At 39.2% G+C, this 24,015-nt stretch overlaps 2 protein-coding genes across 4 annotated transcripts in view; both read right to left on the reverse strand.

Annotated features, from left to right (window-relative positions):
- LOC108243992 (USP6 N-terminal-like protein) overlaps window positions 1-11,807 on the reverse strand; it is a 38,453-nt gene extending 26,646 nt beyond the window's left edge. Inside the window, exons 1-3 of one of the 3 annotated variants that reach the window (XM_017429812.3) lie at window positions 11,592-11,807; window positions 7,840-7,976; window positions 4,982-5,074 (exon numbers count right to left, since the gene is read on the reverse strand). In XM_017429812.3, the coding sequence (XP_017285301.1) occupies window positions 4,982-5,047 (66 nt within the window). In that variant the 5' untranslated portion in view covers window positions 5,048-5,074; window positions 7,840-7,976; window positions 11,592-11,807. The remainder of the gene's footprint in view (window positions 1-4,981; window positions 5,075-7,839; window positions 7,977-11,591) is intronic. The other 2 variants (XM_017429811.3, XM_017429813.3) reach the window with 2 other exon arrangements.
- A 10,032-nt stretch (window positions 11,808-21,839) lies between these two features.
- Window positions 21,840-24,015, reverse strand: part of LOC108243982 — a 3,264-nt gene continuing 1,088 nt past the window's right edge. The window contains exons 2-6 of the mRNA XM_037979935.1: window positions 23,762-24,011; window positions 22,677-23,033; window positions 22,456-22,581; window positions 22,266-22,318; window positions 21,840-22,158 (exon numbers count right to left, since the gene is read on the reverse strand). Of these exons, the coding sequence (XP_037835863.1) occupies window positions 22,036-22,158; window positions 22,266-22,318; window positions 22,456-22,581; window positions 22,677-23,033; window positions 23,762-24,011 (909 nt within the window). The 3' untranslated portion in view covers window positions 21,840-22,035. The remainder of the gene's footprint in view (window positions 22,159-22,265; window positions 22,319-22,455; window positions 22,582-22,676; window positions 23,034-23,761; window positions 24,012-24,015) is intronic.

Consider the following 24,015-nt stretch of genomic DNA (forward strand, 5'->3'; position numbering starts at 1 on the left):
GGACAGAGCCCTGGGGAACTCCTGATGTGACAGATGAAGGCTCAGAAGTGAAGGTTTTGATCCGGATGAACTGAGTGCGGCAGGAGAGATATGATTTAAACCAGTTTAGAGGAGTCTGAGTGATACCAATAGAGGAAAGTCTGTTGAGTAGGGTGGCATGGCAGATGGTGTCAAACGCTGCACTCAGGTCGAGGAGGATGAGGATGGACAGCAAGCCGGAGTCAGCTGCCAAGAGGAGGTCATTGGTGATTTTTATGAGGGCTGTTTCTGTACTGTGGAGGGGACGAAAACCAGACTGAAACAGTTCATACAGGTTGTTGTTGGATAGATAAGTGTGAAGTTGGGATGCTACTGTCTTTTCAAGAATCTTGGAGATGAAAGGCAAGTTGGAGATAGGACGGAAATTATTGAGATTATGGTGATCAGCGCCAGGTTTTTTCAAGATAGGAGTTATGGCAGCAATTTTAAATGATGCAGGAACTGTTCCGGTGGAGAGAGAGGAGTGAATAATGGCAGAGATGAGAGGGAGTATAGATAGGGCACAGGCTTTAACCAGGACTGTTGGAAGAGGGTCGAGCAAACAGGTGGTCAACTTGGACTTGTTGATGAGGCTTGTGATTTCTGAAGTCGTCGGGAGCTCGAAGGAAGAGAAGGAGTGGGCTGGAGGAGAAAGTTCAAGAATAGGACAGGGGGAGGGTTGTGAGCTGAGATGCTGGTGGATCTTAACAATTTTACTGTCAAAAAATGACATGAGGGAATTACAAAATTGAGTTGAACACAGATGTGAAGGTAGGGAGTCCGGGGCTTGGGTGATGTTCTTGTAGAGGGAGAATATTGACTTGGTGGAGCCTTCATTTGAACAAATTAAACCAGTGTAGTAGGAGGATTTGGCTAGATTGATACAGTCCTTGTAATGCAATATGTGAGTTTTGTAAATGTCTTTATGAACAACCAGTCCAGTTTTCCGGTGGAGCCTTTCAAGTTGCCGTCCTTTAGCTTTCATGAGCCGAAGTTCTGGAGTAAACCAGGGCGCAGAGCGAACAAAAGAAACAGATCTGGTTTTTAGCGGAGCAAGAGAGTTGAGTATTGAGTGAAGACCAGTGTTGTAATATGAGACCAAGTCATCAAGGGTGGTTGAATCTAGAGTTGAATATAGATTGTCCATGAGAGAATTGACGGCAGAGGAGAGAGAATTTAAATCAATATCCTTAATGTTACGGAAAGAGATGAGACGGGGAAGCTTGGTGATGGAGAGAGGGAGACAGATATTGAATGAGAGGAGAAAATGGTCAGTTATGGCGAGTTCATCTGCTGTATAATCCGAGGGAGAAACACCAGAACAGCAGACTAGATCCAGGACATGACCCTTAGAATGAGTGGGAACATTGATGAACTGCTGAAGACCAAAACTCTGGAGGCAGGATGAAAAGTCTTTAGTCAGAGGGCTATTTCCATCGTCCATGTGAATATTAAAATCACCCAATACTATAATGTTTGGTGAGAGGATTGACAGGTGAGTGAGAAGAGCAGCGAAGTCATTCAGAAAGTCACTGTTAGTTTTCGGCGGGCGGTTGATGGTTGCGATGGTGGGGGTAGGTCCATAGAGCTGACACACAGTTGATTCGAAAGAGGAGAAGGTGGGAGCAGACAACGGCGAGACTTTCCACTTCTCGCGGTGAATTATCGCGAGACCTCCTCCCCGGCCGGTGCCACGGGGTTGACAGATGTAAACAAACCCCGGTGGAGTAGAATCATTGAGCTGAGAGAAATCATTCGGTTGTTGCCAAGTCTCAGTCAGGCATAAAAAGTCAAACTTACGGTCAGTGAGGAGATCCTGAATGAGATGTCCCTTGCCCGTAAGTGAGCGGACGTTAAGCAGACCGAAGTTTACGGAGGAGTTATCAGACGTTGCAGGAGCGTTAGCTGACCGGGCCAGGTAAGCTAGCACGCTGCGGTCAACAACCCGGTTGGAGGCACGCCGGTGACGACGAGAGGTAGACCAGATGGATTTTATGGGTTTCGACGTGTCCTCTTGGATGTTCCGACGAAGTCCGCGGTGGATGTATTTCCGGCGTGGTAGGAGAGTTGCATCCGAGATGAATAGCGAAGAAGGGGGAAGTGCAGATGGATGAAACCGCAGCCGGAGGAGCTCAGCAGCAGAGTACTGGATCAGACCCGTAACAGGTTGTTGGAGGAGTGCCAGGAGAGTCCAGAGAAGCACAGCCCAGATGTATATCCTGCTAGATGGCATTGTAGGAGAGGAGTCGGCAGCTTGGACAGATGAACAGCGACAGGTAAGACTCAGGTAGTCGATGAGAGCAGGAAAGTGGAAGCTAGACCATGTACACACACAGTTTTGCCAATAATCGTTGATTTGCGGCGAGCAGCGGCAGCAAGTCGCGCCAGCGTTCACTCCCGCGATAGTAGCTGAGTCAATAGATAAATAATTGTTAACTAATGGTTGATAACTGTTAGTTATAATTGAGAACTAGGGGTGTGATTAAATAAGTATGTATTTCTTCACATCCTTTTTTGATCTGTAAAGTTAAAAGGAATTGGTAGAGTAATATTAAATGCAGTTAATTTTATTTTGTATTCAACTCCCTCTTCTATTGTTTACCTGATCAAAAAAAATTGATACTACTATGGTTGTCTACATTCTTGGGTCCCTACTGCAACCAAAATCTGACTCTGATACTACATTTCAGTTCAATTTCAACTTTAAATTAATTTGCAATACTTGTGATTAAATTGAAATTTCAGCTATGATCTTAAATATCATCAGAAACGAAATGTTCAATTTAATTCAGTTTATTTATATAGCGCCAAGTCACAACAAAAGTTGTCTCAGGGCACTGTACAAAAACATTCACATACATTAAAAAAGGCCAATTAAGCCAAATCATGTGAAGGAAAAAGCTGACACTTATTTTAAACTTGACTGTCAACATGTTCACTTGTGTCTTCTGAGTCTCCTTATTTTTATCTGTGCATTATTTCAGCCCAGGGTCAGCCCAAGGCCACAAGCTTTAGCCAATGAGGGTGGACGTACAATAATGTTCCTCAAGCGCGAGTGTATGTGGAGTAGTTTGGCATAGACTGACATAAGTGCAATGGCAAGCAAGATAAACATAAACAAGGTAGATTATTTAATTTCTCACCTGTTTTCCTTAAGATTTTTTTGGGGAAAAACCAGAAGTGAAGAGGTTGAGGGTGGATAGACCAAAGGATATTCAAAAAAGGAAAAGCAGCAAAACCGAATTTTTTCCTTGACCTGGTTTCATTGAAAGGACTTACTAACAGCAAGTGTAGCTAGCAAATCTTTAACGAGGTGGTTATTAACCTTTTTACATCCCAGAAAAGTCATCAGAGTAAGCTTCTCTTTAAATAAGGTAGGCCTCATTTCAAAAAATAAAAATGCACTTTCCAATATTGCATGTCCTGTTTGATTTCATTTTTTAGGTGTGTTTAGTAATTGTGTCAAGGAGTGTGGTGTGGTGTTATGCAAAGCTGTTTGACTGAGAAAAGATAATCTGAAAAAATGAGTGAAACCCCTAATGCAGGGGAATTAAGTATTGGACAACTGGCAGAGGCTCTGTGTAAGCTTGGCTTTGGGTGGTGGTTTGTTTTAAGGTTGTCTTTGTGATGAAATAGGACAATGTCAATTTATAACAGGTTTTCTTTATTTCAAATTGGATACTTCTGTTGTTGAAATCCAAACTGTAGCATTTTATATTAGCCCACCCTACAAATATCACCACCAGCCACTACTGATTATACCTGTAAAATAATTAGAAAGCAATATGTGATATTATTTTGGCGGCAAAAGTAACAGTAAATGCATTATTGTTTTTAAACAAAAACAAATAAATCATGTAATGAATTTTTAAATTTTTGTTTTAATAGCATAATACAATGGTATTTTTGCTCAAGGTTATCATACCTTCAGAATCTCATACATAAATGAGACATAACTATTCACATTCTCATCTAGATACAATTTAATGTAACAATTAACCTAACATGCATGTTCTAGGTCTGGGAGTACTTAGCAAAAATCCATGCCTGGACAGAAAGACCACCCAAACTCCACACAGAAAGGTCACAGCTAAGTGCTGAACCTTTTTGCTGCGAGATGACAGCTCTAGCCACTGTTCCACCATGCTACCAAAAATAAAGTAGACTAAAATAAAATGCAGAGTAGTGTAGAAAAAGTGAGAAGTGTGAAGTAAATTAAAGTATAATTTGAAAATGGCAGAATAAAGGCTGTAAACTTCTAATAAATCTCTAAATTTGAATTTTGTAGTTTTAACAATTATAATATGAATTCTAAATATGGGAAAAACTCAAATTATGTCAGGGCTGAAGTATCTATAAATTTTAAGATTTAAAGATGTAATAATTCAGAGACGTTTATACCTGCAAACAAGAGAGCATCTTTAGACTTAACTATTTCTAAAAGTACATACATAATATCATCAGCACTTAATTCATAATCAAATTTGTAAACTAACAGGACAATTTTCACCCTTATTATTAAACTTATTTTGTTTTCATTTAGAAATTTGAAATATGTGGTTCTTGCGCCCTCATCACCTCCAGAGACACAAACATACTGTTATACAACAGGTTAATAATGTACTTTGGCAACATATACACATCCTCCCACACACACTCACTTAAACTAGTGTCTTCTACACTGCTCAAAAATATATAAATATAAAAAGATCTGAATTCATGCTTTGATCCCTCCCAGTCTGTCCCCTGGCCACACACAAAAAACAAAAACAAACAAAAACACAACAGAAATAACACAGGCACACTGATAACACACTCATAAAACTTGAGAGAAGTAATGAAATGCAACACAAAGTAAAAAAAACTATTTAAAACGAAGAGTTGTCACAGGATAAATAAATACAAACCACTGAAGGAACACTTTATACAGAGACATTGCAGTTTGTAGGAAGCATAAACTCACCGTAGCATATTTTAGAATGATATCAGCCCGTTCCTCTGCTATTAGAGTCTCAATGTCTTTCCTCATGTCAGTATGTCAAAATGTCTCTTCTTTCTGCAAAGAGAAGAAAGAAAAATGAAGAACACTGAAGATGACTCAGAAAAAAAGACAGCTGGTAGATGTGGGCGACTGTTGGCCCCCAAACCAACAATATGAGTAGGAAATGCTGAAACACACATTCTTCGTAATGATGAAAATCAACAGAGTGACTGGAACTGATGAGAAGCAACAACCATAGCAAAGCATTATTAGACATAAATATATAATATAAAGAAAGCATATCAGGTCAAAGACTGAACAAAGTTTGGCTTGTTTGGAAGACTGGCATCTTCTCAAAAAAAAGAACATGGCAGCATGAAAGTAAAGTTTCATCTGAACAAACAACAAGACTTTTTAAACAAAATGAGACAAAATGGATGCTTCCCCAGACAACTTCCAGAGCTGTCTCTCAAGTCGGGATGCACCCCAGGTCATCCCCCAGAACTCTAAAATGTTTTCCAGTTAGTCTCAAGTCCTATGTCCTGCTTGCTTTTGTTCTTTCTTTTCCCATCTAGATCCTTCCATTCTGTATTCCCCCTCCACCCTCCCAAGTTTGCTTTTCTTGTTTTGGACTGTTGTGTGACAACCCTTACTATCAGGATCTCAGTTTTTTGTTGTTCATCTTTGCATCTTTGTGTTTAGTAGAATGTTTCTTTGTGTTCATGTTACTTCTCTGTCTGTCAGATTTTTTATATATTCCCTTTTGTTTCACCCTGCCTTTATTGGTGCATTGAGCCTTCTCATGCCACATCCAGTCCTCCCCGTGCTTCCCTGGTTAATCTCTGTTACCACTCCTAGTTTTGTAAGTTTGCTGCCATGTCAACTTTTGTTTTTTGTTTTTTCTTGTAAATAAAGTTTAGTTTATTTCTTTGAGCTCCTTGTGTTAAGCCAGCGCTTGTGGCTTCATATGCACCCCGCCTGTAACAACTTCTATCTGAAATGAAAGAACCTGACCTCTTGTAAAAGAAAAACAAAATACTAAATGTCAAATCATGGTGACGAAGTTTTAGCTTTGATGAGGTAATGTTTCCCTATTTTTCTGACCAAAGAAGTAGAAAAACATTTGAAATATTTATGGCTATAAGTTTTCATTTACAAATCATTGTTCTTATTTTCTTTTCTTATTTCTTTCCTAGTTAGAGATTCTGGGTCTGCAAGAACCAGGGTTTCCCCCAGTGTATTATAAGCTCCAAAACCGCTACCTTTATCTACCTCACCACGCGAGGGTGCACGCGCCAACAGTGACGCAATTGCGCTGTCCCCGCCCCGCGTGAAGGTCCCGCGCAGTGTCATGTCGTGCACCTTTTGTAACTTGGTGTGGACCGCACGCACCGCGCTCTGTTCAAAATGGACGATTTCGGTGCTCTAGCGGAGCTGGTTCACCTGTATCAGCACTTATATGATCCCTCTCTCTGAGAGATCACAAAGATAATCAAACGGTGGAGATTACTGCTGCAGCCGATTAAAAGGAGTGTTTATAGAAATGTTACTCCTATGATGGGTGAATCACAATTAAAGCAAATAAATCAATTAAAGCCAAACTGAATGATTTAAGTTTAAACATCCTCTCTGAATAATAACCTGAAACACAACAGCTCTTCCTCCTGAATACATGCAGCCATATTTGATGTGACAACATCTGCTCTCTTTTTTACAGTATTTCCACTGGTTACGTAGCGTACTGCTGCCGTCTGTTTGGAGAATACTGCACTGATGTAAGTGCCAGGTATAAACGCCTCCACCGCTCGCTCAGGTCTGCGTGCTGTTCACGGAGCCCTGCAGGACTCTAATGAGCCCTGAGGCCGAGCCTCCTTCAGCTACCTGGAGTTAGCATGTCGCTGGAGCCGCAGCAATAAACATCGAATGAGCGGGTTTAACCAAAAATGGTTAGTTAAGCTGAAATTCAGCGGGTGGCTTTACACGACAGAATATGGTAAGCATGTTTTGTACTTAGTGAAAATATTATTCATGTTTACCAGTAAAATGATGCTATTAAATTCAGCATTAGATATGCTGATCCAACATGCAGCCTGTGCCACAAAAAGCACAGTACAGTACAGTGGGGCCCCATCGAGTTCACCATGCGCCTAAAGCCTGCGTTTTCAACCACTGAGTAGGGTCTCAAATCCTGACAAATAAAGTAGGCAATCGTCTCGATACTCTTTTGTGACCTTAGCGAAGTAGATGGTAACTTACAGAAACACACGCTTTCACTGTCCATGGTTTGTTTTGGGTTACGGCGCAGCTTCGTGGGCTCCTCAGCTAGCGTTACCGGGATGGTGACGAGGTGGTGACAAGGTGGTGACGAGGTGGTGACAAGGTGGTGACGAGGTGGGCTCGAAGGTTGGTGGTATTTCCCGAGTGTTTAACATTTGTGTGACACAGCTTGCAGACCGCCAGAGTTTTATCCAGAAAGTCGCTTTCCTTCTTCTTTTTAAAGCCAAAGTGCTCCCACACATCTGCTTTTAAGCAAGAAGGTGCTGGAGTGATGTTCGCCGCCATTATATTGAATCTCCTCGCTCGCACTTTTTGTGTGTAAATCAAGTATATAGTCAGGTAACTTGGTAGAAATGCTCTACAGCGACACTAGTGGCTTGATGACCTAATCGCTCTCCCTGCAAAGCGAACGGAGGGAGGGGTGGGCAGTGAGCAGAGTGACAGTTGGAACAGGAGGAATTTGAGTAGGATTTAATGTATCGATACTCGTGGATGAAAAATCGATACTTTCTGAGGAAAAAAAATATCGATAAATATCGTAGAATCAATAAATTTACACAGACCTAGTTGTAGCTCAGTGGTCAGTGCCATGATTTTGGTGCCACTTTTGGTTCTTCAAGCCCAGGTTTCGACATGAAGAGCATCTGGCGTATAGCGCAGTTGACAAATCGTTAATGTGAGTTTGCTTGCTGTGGTGACCCTGCAGAAAGCAGCAGTTATAAAAGAAAAGAAAAGAAGATTTTTTTTCTTCTCTCCCTTTATGGTCAGATGGAAAACTTAAATTTCAGAGAATTTGGATGTGAGCTTTCTTTCCAAAAAAAAAAGGGCTAACCAGAATATCCAAAGACCTCAGAGATCACCTCAGATAAACTTTTTCTTTGGGTATTTTAAACCTTCTCAGACTAAATTTCCCCTCAGTCAGCAGTGATTTCAGGATTTATGAATATGGTGAAAACTGTGTAAAATGTATAGCTTTGAGCAGAACTGTTGATGGCTTACAGAAGCTTTAAATATGAGCTGACATCTGAAGATTGTGGTGGTGGCTTCTCGTGGTCAAAATCATAAATCACAGACAAGTTCTGGCAGGAATCCTGGCCTACAGGGTGGAGGACCGGACTGGGAAAGAACACAGAGACTGGATGGCACCCCTTTCTTTTACCTGACCAAGTGACTGAGCTTCTTGTTTTATCCAGAAACTAAACTGAGACTGGAACTCATTAAATAAACTACATTACATCATCCATCTATTTTCTTTACCCACTTCTCCTTTTCGGGTTGCAGAGAGCTGGAGCCTTTCACTATGGTGTGATTTTTGCGTCACCAGGTTGAGCGCACAGGGACACTAATTTGAGCACAGATCGCTCAACTCTGACAAACTGCTCGCGCTCGGCTCTCTGCTCGGCTCTCTCTGCTCACGCTCGGCTCTGACAAGCTGCTCGCAACTCAAAGTTATATGTAAATGAGCCACACCAACAGCCAATCATAGACTGGCCTTTTTCATCCAATCAAAGCATGCCTTGTATAGACTACGTTCCACAGACATGGTAGACGCCCCATCAAGCGCCAAATCATACATCAACGTTGCCGCCATATTGGATTGGATATTTGAACTTCTAATATCTCAAAAGGGAAAGATGAACAAACGACAGTTTTAACAGCACAAACGGAGCACTAACAAAGTAGCCCACTTTGGTTTGTTTTGTAGCAAGATGGGGGGATGGTGACCTCTGGATGACCTAAAAAATAATTTTAATATCTTAGAAACCAAAGCTGCACAAACGAAAATTTTAACGGCACAAACCTGCACAAACGGAGCACTAACCACTAACCACCACACCTCACCACTGTCCTGCTGTCCTCATACATGTCCTGTCTAACATATGTCTCTGCCACTCCAGATTTCCACACAACACCACAGCTCCTCTCTCCGCACTCTGTCGTATGCTTTTTCTAAATCCACAAAGGGGTTCTTTCTGAACCTCTCTGGACTTCTCCATCAGCATCTTCAAAGCAATTATGGCATCTGTGGTGCTCTTTCTTAACATAAAACTATACTGCCGTTCACAAGTAGTGACCTCTTGTAGCTTCCACAACTCTCTCCAAGATCTTCATTGTGTGGCTCATCAACTTAATTCCCCTGTAGTTGCTACAACTCTGTTCATGACCTTCAGGGTTTCCCACAGAAAAGAGGCTGAGCCCGGTGGTAGGTGGCCGATCGCCGATCGCCAGCCGACCATGATTTAGTAAAAAAATGATTTAAGATGACAGGAAAGTTGAAAATATGGCTATTTATTATGTGATATTGTAAGATATTTGTGCCAAATATTTACACAACTACAGTTTTACAAAAAGAAACTTTTGAAATACTTTTTAAAACAAAAATACAATTAAAATAAATACTAATTGATTGCACCTAATTTAAATCCTAATTTAAGTCACATTTACAAATAAATTAAATTAACATAAATGAAAAAGTGTAAACAAAGCACCAACACACGTCTCACTTCCAGGCCAACGAATGACAACAGAGAACTCTGATAAACAGACAGATGCTGTACTGTGCTTTTTGTGGCACAGGCTGCATGTTGGATCACTACATGGAACAACAAAACAAAACATCTAATGCTGAATTTAATAGCATCATTTTACTGGTAAACAAGGATAATATTTTCACTAAGTACAAGACATGCTTACCATATTCAGTCTTGTAAAGCCACCAGCTGAATTTCGGCTCAACTAACCATTTTCAGTTAAACCCGCTCGTTCCATGTTTATTACTGTGGCTCTGACAACATGCTAACTCCAGGTAGCTGAAGGAGGCTCGGCCTCAGGGTTCATTAAAGTCACGCAGGGCTCCGTGAACAGCGCGCGGACCCGAGCGCGTGGTGGAGGCGTTTATACTTGGCTCTTACATCGGTGCAGTATTCTCCAAAAAGACGGGGGCAGTACGCTACGTAACCAGCGCCAAGTTACAAAAGGTGCACGACGCAACACCGTGCGGGACCTTCGCACAGAGGCGGGGACAGCACGATTGCGTCACTGTTGGCGGGCGTACCCTCGGCAGGTGAGGTAGATAAAGGTAGCCGTTTTGGGGGTGCCAGTGGAAAAAAACGTGTATAAAAAATGATGTATTTATAATAAACAAGTGGAGCTTAGCCTGGTGGCCGGGTCAGCAAAGCCTGGAGGCCCGCCAGGCTTATAAAACGCTGGAGGAAACCCTGACCCTTATTCTTAAAGACTGGCACCAACACACTTCTCCATTCCTCAGGCATTTTTTTCACTCTCAGAAATGCCACAGAGTCAAAAATCTCACTGCCATCTCTCCTAGACATTTCCATACCTCCACTGGTATGTCATCAGGTTCAACTACCTTCCTCTTCTTCATCCTCTTCAAAGCTCTCTTTCCCACTTCCTGGTTCACAGTTTCTATGACCTCTACTCTTGTTTCCCTTTCATTCTGTTCATTCATCAGCTCCTCAAAGTACACCTTCCAGCCTCCCATCACAGTCCTTCTCTCCCTTTTTCTTCTTTAAGACATAAATAATAATAATCTTGAGATTTTATACATAATAATCTGCCTCCCAGAACCTCCATTAGCCCCATTTAGTAAAAACAGCTGTTTCATTTGCAGATGTTTTTACTTTATTATGAAGGCCAATCATTCCTTTAATGAATGCATATTGCCTGCTGCCTTTCATGCTACTCTTTTAAACGAAGATCGTCTTATGATGAGAAATAACAAAGTCGTAGCTAGTTTGGTCAAACCTTAAAAATAACATCTCATACTAAGAGAAGTCCCACTCAGACTTGTGTTGTGGGTGACACTGACCACATTCCACATTCAACATCTGTGAAGCTGACTTAGTTATTAGCCATTAGTGTGTTAATGTGGATGGATTAGATGTAGTGGCAATCTTCACTTGGATTTACTCCAAAAATTAATTAGTTATAGATGTACGTCCAGCTATTACTTAGTTTCATTTAAATCCGTCCAGTGCTTCATGAGACATTTTACTAACACACAGAAAAAGCAGGGCCAAAAACATTATCGTTCGCTTTTGCCTTTAACAAAGGTTTTTATGACTGATCTATTTTGGTCACAGATGTCTGAAACATAGATGAGATCGGGCCTGAGAGCTGCTACCTACACCTGAAAGAAATGAAGAACCAGAACCTCCCAGAAACCGAACCTGAATAAACAAGACGAGCGGTTGGAGATTGCGTTAAGTGAAACGATGCTCCGACGGGCTCGTGTTTTATTCCCATAAAAATAAAAACAAAAGGAAGAACGAATGAAGGGTGAAATAAATATTACCGTGTATCCGTCTGTTTTTCTCTGTGCAGTCACAGTCCCGGCTCCTCTTGTCATTCTCAGGTGAAGAAACAACAAACAAACCGCGAGGCTGAAAACAAAAGCCTCCCCCTTTCATCGGTCACCGTGACTCAGAGCAGCCACATACAGGGACTCCTCAACCAGGATCCGAGCACCGAGCCCCGAGCCCCGAGCCCCGAGCCCCGAGCACCGAGCCCCGAGCACCGAGCACCGAGCAGGCACCGCAGCGTGACGCCCAAAGTCCGGCCTTAAAAAACAGAACCTCCAGATTCTCCTGACCCAAAGCAAAACGATAGGTCGAGCCGGCTGGTTTTTCTCTGCTGCCATCTGTCGGGGGAAAGCTGCAGTGCAGGCCGGAAAAACAAACATCCAGATTTCTTTTTGATGGTTGTTAAAATGAATATTCCGTTGTGAATAAAACATGGGTGTATGAGATTTGCAGAATAATGCATTCTGCCTTTATTTATATTTTACACGACCCAACTTTGTATTTGAATTGGTTGTTTTATAAAGTGCAAAATAAAAGCAACATCAAAGAAAGAAAGAAAGAAAAAAAGATTTGATTTTTAAAAACTCCTTTATTCACACAGTAATAATCCATATAAACATTCAACTCAAGTCAACACATTCATAAATGAAACTTCAGAATTAATTAAAGTAAACAGGACATTTTCATAATCCCAGATATTTTGAAAAGTCCCCAACTCATCCATTTTTAAATAATAATTATATACTAACATCACTCTCGCTCTAACCATACTCTTGAAAATCTTTACACAGTCAGTATTCTCTTCATTATTAATTTTATGTCTTCTACTCAAATAAAGTGCCCACTTTGCTTGACCAACAAAAAAATTCAACGATCGTCCTTTTTTTCTTCTTTCTTTTGTCATATGAAAAACCAAAAATAAAAGACTGTTCTGTAAATTTTTCTCCAAATAATTCCCAAATGTCTCTTAGTAACGTAAATAAATCCATTATTCTGAAACACTGTACAAAACAATGAAAAATAGTTTCTCTTAAAGAACAAAAAGGACATTTGTCTGAAACACTGGGATTAATAATATACACAAAAGCATTAACTGCCATAATACCATGCAAAATTCTCCACTGCAAATCACCAGCATTTTTGGTCAATGGTGGCTTATACAACAACCCACATACAGGTTTCACATCAAAACCAACCTTAAAAAAATCTCTCCAAGGGGTATCTTTTATATCTTTTAGCTTTACCTTGTTTAAAGCTTTAACACATATAACACATCTCATATATATAATCTTCCCATTTACAGAATCCAGTGGTGTCTATATAATTATTCTCCTTCTCCAAAAGAAGACCAGGACATTAAATGTCCCTCACATTTGGCTTAATACACAATTTAAAGAAGAGATCAGTTTTATCAGGTGTTAGAAGTCCATTGCACCAGCCATTTATGAGTCTTCTGTCAACTTCTGATAACACTTGCTTAAATCTTGACAACATCAGGCCTCCAATCTGTAGAGAACGAATCTCCAGCCTTCTAGCCAAGGAGACAGCGTCTTCCATTTGAGTTCCAGCAAGTTCAAGAAAATGTTTTAGCGTAATAATGCCTTTTTCATCAATAGCTCAGAAATCATGGCCATACCATCCCAAGCTGAGCCTAAACGAGATCCCTTGAGGACAGGTTCCAGTAATAGTCAATTTAAAGATGTGGATGCTCCAAGTCTCTTTGATTCCATCAGCATCCATGTTTTTAACACACTAACATAAGAAGGTGACAAACACTTTACAATATAGCTTGAGTGGTCAACAATAAACAAAGTTTTACCAAAACCTAAATTGCCAACTTTTGAAAAAAAAAAACTCTGTGACCTGCCTCCACAAAACATTTTGATCCCCATACAAAAACCTCTGTACAAACTGTAACCTAAAAGCTGCTTTTCTACTTTCTAAATGTATCAAACCTTGCCCACCCTCTTCCTTTGGTAAATACAGCACACTCTGAGGGACCCAATGTAGTCTGTCCCAAAAGAAATTTAAAATAATAGCCTGTAATTTCACTAAAAGATTTGGTGGGGGTTCCAAAAGAGCTAAACGATGCCACAAGGATGAAGCAACAAGATTATTAATGATAAGCGTACAACCTCTATACAACATTCGTGGTAGGAGCCAGTTCCATTTCTTTCTTAAATTAAGGACATCTGACACTCCTGTAATAGCTACAATAATGTCATCTGCATATGTGAAAAGTTGAAAAGGTAAAGAACATTCATTTAGTTTTACACCTTGAAACCTTTTTCTGATCGGACATAACAAGGATTCAATACTTAAAGCATACAACATACCTGACATTGCACAGCCTTGTCAGATACCCCTCTTTACATCAAAAGGAGCACTTAAACCACCATTGACCTTCAACACACTTTCAATGTCACAATAGAGGGTTTTATTCATGGCAATGAAACCAGGGGAGAAACCAAAAGCGTTCAAACTGTTTCAGAGATATTGGTGCTCCACCCAATCAAATGCCTTTGCTTGGTCAAGGGAAATCAGAACAAAATCTATGCCCAATGAATTAGAGATGTCCAAATAGTCTCGAATTAGTGATATGTTATCTCTTATTGATCTGCCAGGGACACAGTAGGACTGATCAACATGTACAACTTGATCAATCACTTTTCTCAGTCTGGACGCCAACACTTTTGAGAAGATCTTGTAATCAGTACACAATAAACTGATAGGTCTCCAGTTCCTTATTTCATACAGATCACCCTTCTTAGGGAGAAGAGTGAGTACAGCTCTGCGACAGCTAAGGGGTAACTTTCCCCTTGCTACACTGTCATTGAGAACTTTTAACAGATCTTCCGCCAACACAGACCAACGTGATTTATAAAACTCTACAGGCAAGCCATCTATTCCTGGAGCTTTACCACAAACTATATTATTATTATTATTATTATTATTATTAGATACATGAAGTTTATGTATGAATGTTTTTTGTTGGGTTTTTTTTTAACCATGGAAATAAAAAAAAATCTTTTAGTAAATATAAAGCCCCTATGGAAGCGCATTGCTATCACGCAGGAAAAAAAAAAAATCGAACGCTATCACGTTATAACGTGATACTTATCTTGTTAAAACGTGATACGTATCTTGTTAAAACGTGATACGTATCATGTTAAAACATGATGTGTCCAGGAAGTGGCGGTATTATGCTAGGCTAGTACAGTGGCTAACAGGAATTGGTCAGGTTTCCCTTCATGTTTGGCCTACACGGATACGGATGCTGCTTTGCACTGTGGTTAAAACCATAAATAGTATGCTACTCTGACCAGGATCCTAAACAGAACAGGACTGCACAGAAGTAAACGTCAGTCCGGTCCTCTAGCTGTGGCGGCGTTCCTAACTGACTGTCTGGATCGAAGCTGAAGTTGGCTTCTGATTGTAGCTTCTGATTCAGGAAATGGCTAAAGAGCGATTATAACGGAGGCTCAGCTGTATTTGCTGAACATTTTCTTTTTAATAGGTGAATAACGGCAACGGCTGTTCGTAACCAAGCAACCGAAATCAACAGAAGGCTAGATAGCGGCAAAAGACAAAACTAGATCCTGTTAAGCATTGTTCAAAATAAAAGACTTCCTCTCTCCAAAATAAATCATAAATAAAGCTTTGAATTTAATTATTTTTCACTTCACCTTTTTGTAATTATGTACAATCAAGTTAAATTCTGTGAATAATAATAATAATTGTACATAATTACAAAAAAGTGACGAGATAATTATCACGTTTTAACAAGATACGTATCACGTTATAACGTGATAGCGTTCAAATTTTTTTTTTCCTGCGTGATAGCAATGGGCTTCCGTATAAAGCTGTCAGTGGGTCCCTAATGTCTGTCTCTTCTATTAGATTAAAATCATAACATAAATAAAATCATTTTTCATTATAATCTAAGAAAGGGCAATTTTATGTTTACTTTTGATAAATTAACTCCACATTTCTTGATGCTTGTTTGTAAAACTGTTATTCTTGAACTCAACTTTGCATCAGTATTTTTACTCTTTAATCCCTTTAGCTCCTCTCAACTCATAATATATACAAAACGGTCAATGTAAATGAGTTTAACTCATTTAAATTTAATTTAATTCATACCTTGTTTTCATTTTTTTTTAACTTCAGTTAAACTCTGAGAAACAAAATATTAAAATATTCTAATACTCCAACTTTAATTAGGATGATATTCACCTAAGCTTAACCAATTCACCTAATAAATATTTTTTTTTTATTGAGCATATAAAATGTGAAAATCACCAAAACACAGTAGTAAGCTAACAAAATTGCATGAGCTAGTATTCGCATGCCACTAAAATGCAAAAACCAATAAGGTAAAAACTGCAAGAATAAATGCAATTTAATTCTAATAAAGAGGAATGTGAATATTCAAACAAATCAGATACGATTAATATATTAGTTGCACAAACAGATTAAGTCAGTATAAATAGGTGAGATCAGTTTAACCAATTAACACCTCATACAAATATAAGTGAGACATTTTGTTTACAGGATAGTTCAAAGTTGTGGATGAAAATTGTTCATTTTAAACCACTGCAAAGATTATAATAAACAAAAAAAATCAAAGATCTTCTTTAAAAAAAATTAAAAAAAATTAGGAACCTATTGTCACATTTCCTTTACAACCAGACAGTTTCTTTGATTTAAAAATATACTGAATACATATGTTAACATACAATGCCTTGCAAAAATATTCATACCTCTTTGTTACCTTATAATCAGGAATTTAATTGGATTTCTACATTGTTTATAAGTATTAATCTGGAGTATTTTGTATAATTTTTAAAGTTAAATAAAATGCTCGTTAAAATAAATACTTGGTTTAAAAAAACAACAAAAAAAACCTGGTTGTGTATGCATAATAATAACACAATCACCCCCTTAACTTTTATTCTACTACCATTGCCTTCAGAAGCCACATAATTAGTTTAATAAGATCCATCTGTGGGAAATTGTTGTCAAATGATTTTAGTATATACACACCTGTTGTAATAGCCCCTAGAATCAACAGCAGTTCAACACCTCTAAGTAGTGTGGGCTATCATCAAGCATGAGACAGCAGGAAGACCACACAGGTCAGGCACAAAGTTGTGAAGAATACAGATCAGGGTTAGTTTATGCCAAAATATCCCAAACCCTGACCGTTCCACAGAACTCCTTGAACCCTCCTGACAACCTCAAAAGAGAGACAAAGAGAGGTAGAGAAGCCCTAGTAACGTTGGGTCAGTTTGACCCGAAGTCCATGGGAGGGTTAAATTCATTATTAGCAAAAGGAAAGATCATGCCACCACAGCAAACCTGCCAAGAAAAGGCTTTCACTAAAACTCATGGAGCAGGTAAGGAAGGTGTTAATCAGAGAAACATTCAGGAGGCCAAACACTTTGTCTAGATCTAGATCTAGTGGCCCATGCGACCACTAGAAGCTGCACAGAGCTGAGCTTCATGTTAGAGTGAACAGGAAGAGCTGCTGCTTAAAGAAAAAAAGTTGAACTGTGTCGAATTTCAACCCCAAACATGTGGAAGAAGGTGATTTAGCTAGATGAGACCAAACATCAAGGACAACACAATGTAAGAGACAAATCTACTACCTTCCATCATGCTGAGAGCGGCATCCCTACAGGGAAGCATGGTGGTGGCAGCATCATGCTGGGGTGATGTTCTGGGAACTGGGAAACTAGTCAGAGTTAAAGAAAAGATGGATGGAGCAATATACAGAGAAATTCTTGAGAGGTGGTATTCCAGAGATTTTAGACTGAGACAGAAGTTCACCTTCTAGCAGGAAAATGACCCTAAACACACATCCGAAGCAACACTCTGATGGTTTACAGAGGTCACAAAGTCACCGACCTAGATCCAGATCCAGACCCAAAGCTATAGCCAAAATAGAGTGACATAATTTCAAATTTGACGGGACACAACCAGCAGACACAGCTTTTGTAGCCTTTGCAGTAATGGTTGAGCAGATGAGGAAACACAGCAACTAAATGCATCAGAGTTAAGCCATTCCACGTGCACAGCCAATCGAGTTTGTGCAGTTCAGGTGGTGAACAGCGAATGCTTACGAGAGAGTTAGAGGCAAGTTAAAGAAAAGATGTGGTAAACAAAAAGAAAGATAGCGATATGTGTAGAAAAAAAAGAAAAACCGATACTGATCTGAAGAAAGGGAGAAAAATGATGAGTGAGACAGCCTAAGAAAATGAGAGAAAAAGGTGACTGAGGGGGAAAATAAGACTGACACAGAGGAAGCTGAGATAAAGGCAGGAGAAAGTTGAAAAGACAAGCAAAAGAAAAAAAAGGGAATTAAAGTAAAGAAAAAAGGTCACTCTCTAAAAACAGAAAAGTGGACACCAAAAAGAAAGCATTTATTCCTGGATGGTGTAATTGCAGAGTTTATTATAAAACACATAAGTCCTGATTATGTTATATCTTCTATTCCAAGTCCCATGGCTTCTCACAGAATGAACTTGTTTACAGGATTGATGTTGCTCTTTTCTCCTCATGGGAACCAGACTGATTTGCTTCTCTGAGCTCCAGTACTCCAATATCTTTAATACAAGCTCCTGTGTTGATTTTGGGGGCCAGAGCTTCCCGTTCGGACCTGGGACTCTGATGTTAATTGTTAATTGTCTTTAAGACTCTCTGTATGCTGCGCACCATACATAAATAAACCTGTTTGAGTGATTTCATCTAACAGTGCCTGGGAATTGATTTTCTTCCACGACAATTGACAGCCCCATTTCTGTTCATATTAAACCAGTGTGTCCCATATGTTTAGAAACTGTTGCACTAATTAAAAGTGGCAATATAAAACACCATTATGAGACAAAACATAAAGGTTTTGAACAAACACCCCCACTAAAATCTGAAGTGAGATAACAGAAAAGTAGCCTCAGAGCCCAGAATGACCAGACCAGTAGGATTTTGAGCCACACATTCACTGCTCAATAATGCTCATGAATGTTCCCTTAGAGTTGCTTGAAATTTGGGTCAACATAAGAAAAACATTTACTGATAGAGGGATTGTTAAAGAATGCATGGGTGCAGTAGTTGAAATAAGTAAACTTAAGTAAATTTTATTTATATAGCACCTTTCACAGATATAAAATCTCAAAGTGCTTTACAAAAATAAAAACAACAATAATAAAAGAAGCAAAATCAGTGAACAAAATTAACCAAATGCCTGTCTGAAGAAATATGTCTTAAGACTTTTTTGAATGAGTCAGTTGAATTGGAGCAGCGCAATGATAGAGGGAGAGCGTTCCAGAGTCTCGGGGTCACCACCTGAAATGCTCTATCACCCCGGGATTTAAAATGAGTTCTAGGTACTGACAGCAGCATCTGATTCGAAGACCTCAGAGTCCTAGACGTGCAGAGAGGCTTCAGAAGTTCTAATAAATATTTGGTTGCCTGACCCTGGAGTGCCTTAAAAGTTAAAACCAATATTTTAAAATGAATCCTAAAATAGACCGGGAGCCGATGCAAAGAGGCCAAATACTACTTAAAGGAAAACAAAACCAAGAGCTTTGTGACAAAATACAGCAAAATCCATGTCAGCATCATCTGCCACAAAGAAAGGTGAACTCTTGGCTCTGGATGTGCTAACTCAGCCAGATGAAGCCATACATAAGACACTGTGTGTAGGCCTATCTATGGATGAGTCCACTGACATTTATGACAATGTTCAACTGTTAGTGTATGTCAGGTTTTTCAACACAGACCAGAAAACATTCTGTTAGGTATCACTGCCCTTCAGACAAGTACAAGAGGAGAAGGCATCATCCTGACTATTAAGGAGATGTTAATAAAAGAGGAATAGAACCAAAACAAGCTGTTTTAATAAATACAGATGGATCCCCTGCCATGATTGGGAGAGAGAAGGGAGCTGTAGAAAGACTAAAAGAAGGCAATCCTGAGCTAACAGTTTACACTTTCATTATTCACCAATCTGTCCTCTGTGCCTCCCTGTCAGATGAGCATGCTGAGATGATGAACACAATGATGAAAATGATCAACTTTCTCTGGGTATCTTCTTCATACCAGCATCACATGCTTGCAGAATTCCTCAGAGAAATTGATGCCAATGCTAATGACCTGTTGCAGCACAACAATGTGAGATGGCTCAGCAAAGGCATGGTGTTAGTGTCCTTTCGGTCCATTAGGAGGGTAGTAGCGTCTTTTATTGGCAGAGCTGAGAAGTCACAAAGCATAAGAGTTTTCTCTCATTTTAGAAAATAAGAGACAGATGGACTTTGTGGCCTTTTTGGCTGATATCACTTCACATCTGAATGAATTAAATTTGAAGCTTCAGGACAAGGGCAATTCAATTTGTGAACTGATGACAGCTGTCTGCTCCTTTCAGAGGAAACTTGAAGTGTTCAAGGAAGACCTGCAGGAGAAAATGTGCTCACTCTTCTCACCAGTGCAGAAACAGGTCCAGGGACAGCAAGGTGTAGCTTCTTCTGTTAATTTTATTAATGAGTTGATTGTTAACTTAAGCAGGCATTTTAACAGCTTCGGACAACAGCTAACCTTGCTCAGTCAGAACCTATTTCTCATCACAGATATCAAGGGTCACAAGTCACACAGATCTTTTAACGGGTCAGTGCTGTGCCACTTCAGATGCAGTTGGTTGATCTCCAAGCAGGCAAGCATCTGAAAGTGCAGTTTGTACGAACTGACCCAACAACTTTCTGGATCCTGTCAGGATCTGGGCTTTTTCTAATTTGAGCAGTTAGGCAATAGACAGAGGCAAAAGTAACGGAAGTGATTTTATTTACAGTGATATTAATGTGCGAGGATGAACAGGAACTGGGACCTGGAAGCAGAGGATGTGAGTCTGAGAGTCTTTTCAGGAAGTAAACAGGCAAGATATGAATAATGATTTGGTCCAAGAGAGTGACCTTATGGAGGGAGGCGTAATCCACAGCACGGAGAGGAGACGATGAGGTGAGTACTATTTCCAGTGGTGGTAATTCCAGTTGGTGATAGGCGAGTCTTTTCTTTACAGGTGGTGGCAGCAACGTTGGCAGACAGGCACAGGTAAACAGGTGAGTACTTAGCTTCATGACTGGTTCCGTGTATAGACCAGACTGGCTCCAGAAACAGGCAGGTAATCCTATGGAGGTGTAGGGCAAAAAACAAGCATGAGATTCTCAAAAAGGTTTCACAAAGGACGGAGATTAACATGAGGACTTGGCACATTACCACTTGGTAAAAACAATGCTCCAGCGCTGGTCTGGTTCCCACCACGGCCCTAAGTACCCATGGACGCCTGACGAGCCTGATCCGCTACAGCTGCGGAGGNCAAAGATCTATGACCTTTTAACCAGAGGGAATCACACCACCCATCTTTTTGAGCTTACTTTCAGACATACCAACTTTATTAAAAATAAAGGCCAAGCAGTCCTTGAAAGAATGCATATCGCATGCTGCCTTTCATGTCAGAGTTTTAAACTATGATTATATTATGTCGAGAAATGAGGGAGCCGTAGGCCTTTTTGTCAAAACTTGAAAATAACATTATGCTCAGTCTCTTGTGATTTTGCAATATGTCACACTGAGAATTTTATTGTCTTTCATCATATTTTAGCTTAATATCTGTAAAACGAATATTGACTTACAGTCAGTTTTGAGTGTGCTAAGGTCAGCTGTAGTGGCCATCTTGAATTGGACCGACTCCAAATGTTAATTAGTTGTAGATAAACATCCACTGATTACTTTCTGAAAGTTTCACTAAAATTCATCCAGTGTATCATGAGCATACACGCACTTAGACATGAACGAAAAAACATTATTGTCCACCTTTCAGGTTGCAGTGGCAGGCAATAATAAATTCTAAGTTTATTGATTTATCATTACTGCTGTTTGCACTGGAACCCTCCTGGTTTTTTTCTAACAAGTTTAAGTTTAACTTGTCCTTAAAATATACTGTCATAGACCTGATGGACCTTGAGATTAATTCCATTTCAGCACTGACTTTTATTCACAGTAATTATAGCAATCAGCTGTATCTAAATCACTCTTATTGTTGTGAATCTTTTTTCTGTAAAGTTGTTTTTTTTAAGTGACTGAGACAAAGAATGTTCCCAGTGGAGGTGCGGGGATATCCACGAGAGTCATGCACATATTTAAAAGTTAGTTAAAACATTTTTGTCACACATTTGGTTTTAAACAACATGTAAAGAAAAACAACAAGACACATTTTATTGTTTTAAATACATGTTAAGGAACCCAAAACATAAATGTGTGTGTTAGCTTTCATTTCAACACATTAAAAGAAGGTATATATACAAATTTAATGATTTTGGTAAAATAGAGAGAGGTTTTTGTTTTTTAAGTTTTTACAATTCTCTCTAATTAAAAATAATACCTTTATCATTCTTTAACGTGTGAATACAGACTTTCTTCTGTCTTCAACTCTCTCTTCTTTGTTCCTCTTTGTGGTTTCCCTCCAGAGAAATGCAAAGCAGCATAACTGAGATCTTGTTCATATTCAGTCTGCAGAAAATTACATTTTCATTTCAGAATGATATAGTTACATCCAGCTGTGATGTTAAATATCTAAAACAAACAAATAAATTAGGTGATTTAGTATCATTACTTACGAAATTTTCTTGTTGGCTAAAGTTGTTTTGTCTTGCTTGTGAACTGGAGCTTTCTGTCAAATGAAACAACCATCTGGATACTCAGACTGTGCAAGTTGATCTATTCCATTATATGAGATTTAGCATTGCTTTCACTCTTTGCCTTCTGTCTTTTTTTAGTTTAAAAACAGGACATTTTATCAACTCTTACCTTTAGGTTGTTTACATGATGATTTTTGAATGTGGTGACAGATAAAAACAACATTTATGATCACAGAAATGGCAAAGCAGATAATTATGATCATCTGTGACCAATGAGACTGATGTGATGCTTTATCTAAAGAACGAAGACAAAAAAGTACGTAAATGTCATTCCTTCTCAAAAAGCAATATAGGTGGCTTAGTAATTGAATTAAATTTAGAAAAGCATACCCCTTTCAAATTTGGTTCCTTGTCCAAATAATATCTGTCCACATGTGGCCACGGCACAGTAAAAGGTCCCATCATCAGAGGAGCCGATGTTCTTGGAGAACTCATAACTGCATCTCCGCTGAGTGCCAGATTTCTTGCTACAATTACCAGGTCTGTTTCCGTCAGAGTAGATGATATCTGGTAAGGAGTTGTCTGATCTGGCTCTGAACCAGAACACTCTGAGATCCTCTGAACACGTCTCGTCCTCAGAATCAGAGAGAACTGAACACTGCAGCGTCTCTGAGTCTGCTGGACGGGCTGGATCTGATTCTGTTGACCGCTGAACAACAGTGTAGTTTGATGTCCTCTTGGAGTTTCCTGTAATAATAATAACAATAATAATAACATGCAATTTTTAAGATGTTTCCCAGAAGGGTTTGAAGATTTCTGTGAACTACTTAGAGAATCCTTATATTTTTTTACAGATACAGACATGTACTTCTTTGGTCAAAGCTGTTGTCAGTTTGAGTTTTTTGCAAAGTTTACATTTCACTCACTCAGTTTCTGTACCCACTAAATCCTGTTCAGGTCACCGGGCACTTTGAAGGAGAACTGCTTAAAAGAGTTACAAATACACATATAATATATATTCAATTCCTTACAAACTCTTTTGTCAGTATTGGTGTCATTTTTAGGAAAACAGATAAAATAAGACTGGCCTATAAAGGCCCTGTAATCATTAAGTTTAGCTGTTAGAGACATGGGAGCAAATAAATATATTCTTGTTGTTACTTTTTACCATAAAAATGAACTGTATTATAATAATTTAACATAAGATTTTTATTTTATTGGTTGACATGAAATCATGAAAGGAACAATATTCTATTAAACTGAGACACTAAAGATAGAGAGGATGAGAGATATTTCCAAAAGCTATTACCATTACCATTGCCATTGCTTTAAAATGTTGTTTATTCTGAAAATTTGATTTTATCAAAATAAAAATCCACTTATTTGTTTGAGATTACAAAGTTTTTTTGAAATGTGGACATTTTTCTTGTCTGTAAAGATGTCTTGGAAAAAACATTATTAGATTTTATAATTACCTTTTATTGACAAATAAGTCCCATACCATGTAGATTTAGTCCAGTCCATATGAGCACAGTGATATATTCCTTCATCCCGTTCAACTGTCCTCAGAATTGTTAGATTGCTCATTTTTTCATCACTTGAAGCACTAAATCTTGAAGCAGGAAATCCTGGTTCGAAGCTGGGGTTTATGCTTTTTTGATGCATAAAAATGAGGTTCAGAGTGCCTCCTGCACTCTGCTTGTACCAGTGAATCCACGTGATGCTCTGA

The sequence above is a fragment of the Kryptolebias marmoratus genome, linkage group LG15 (genome assembly GCF_001649575.2).
Source record: "Kryptolebias marmoratus isolate JLee-2015 linkage group LG15, ASM164957v2, whole genome shotgun sequence".
In the NCBI taxonomy this organism is placed as follows: Eukaryota; Metazoa; Chordata; class Actinopteri; order Cyprinodontiformes; family Rivulidae; genus Kryptolebias; species Kryptolebias marmoratus.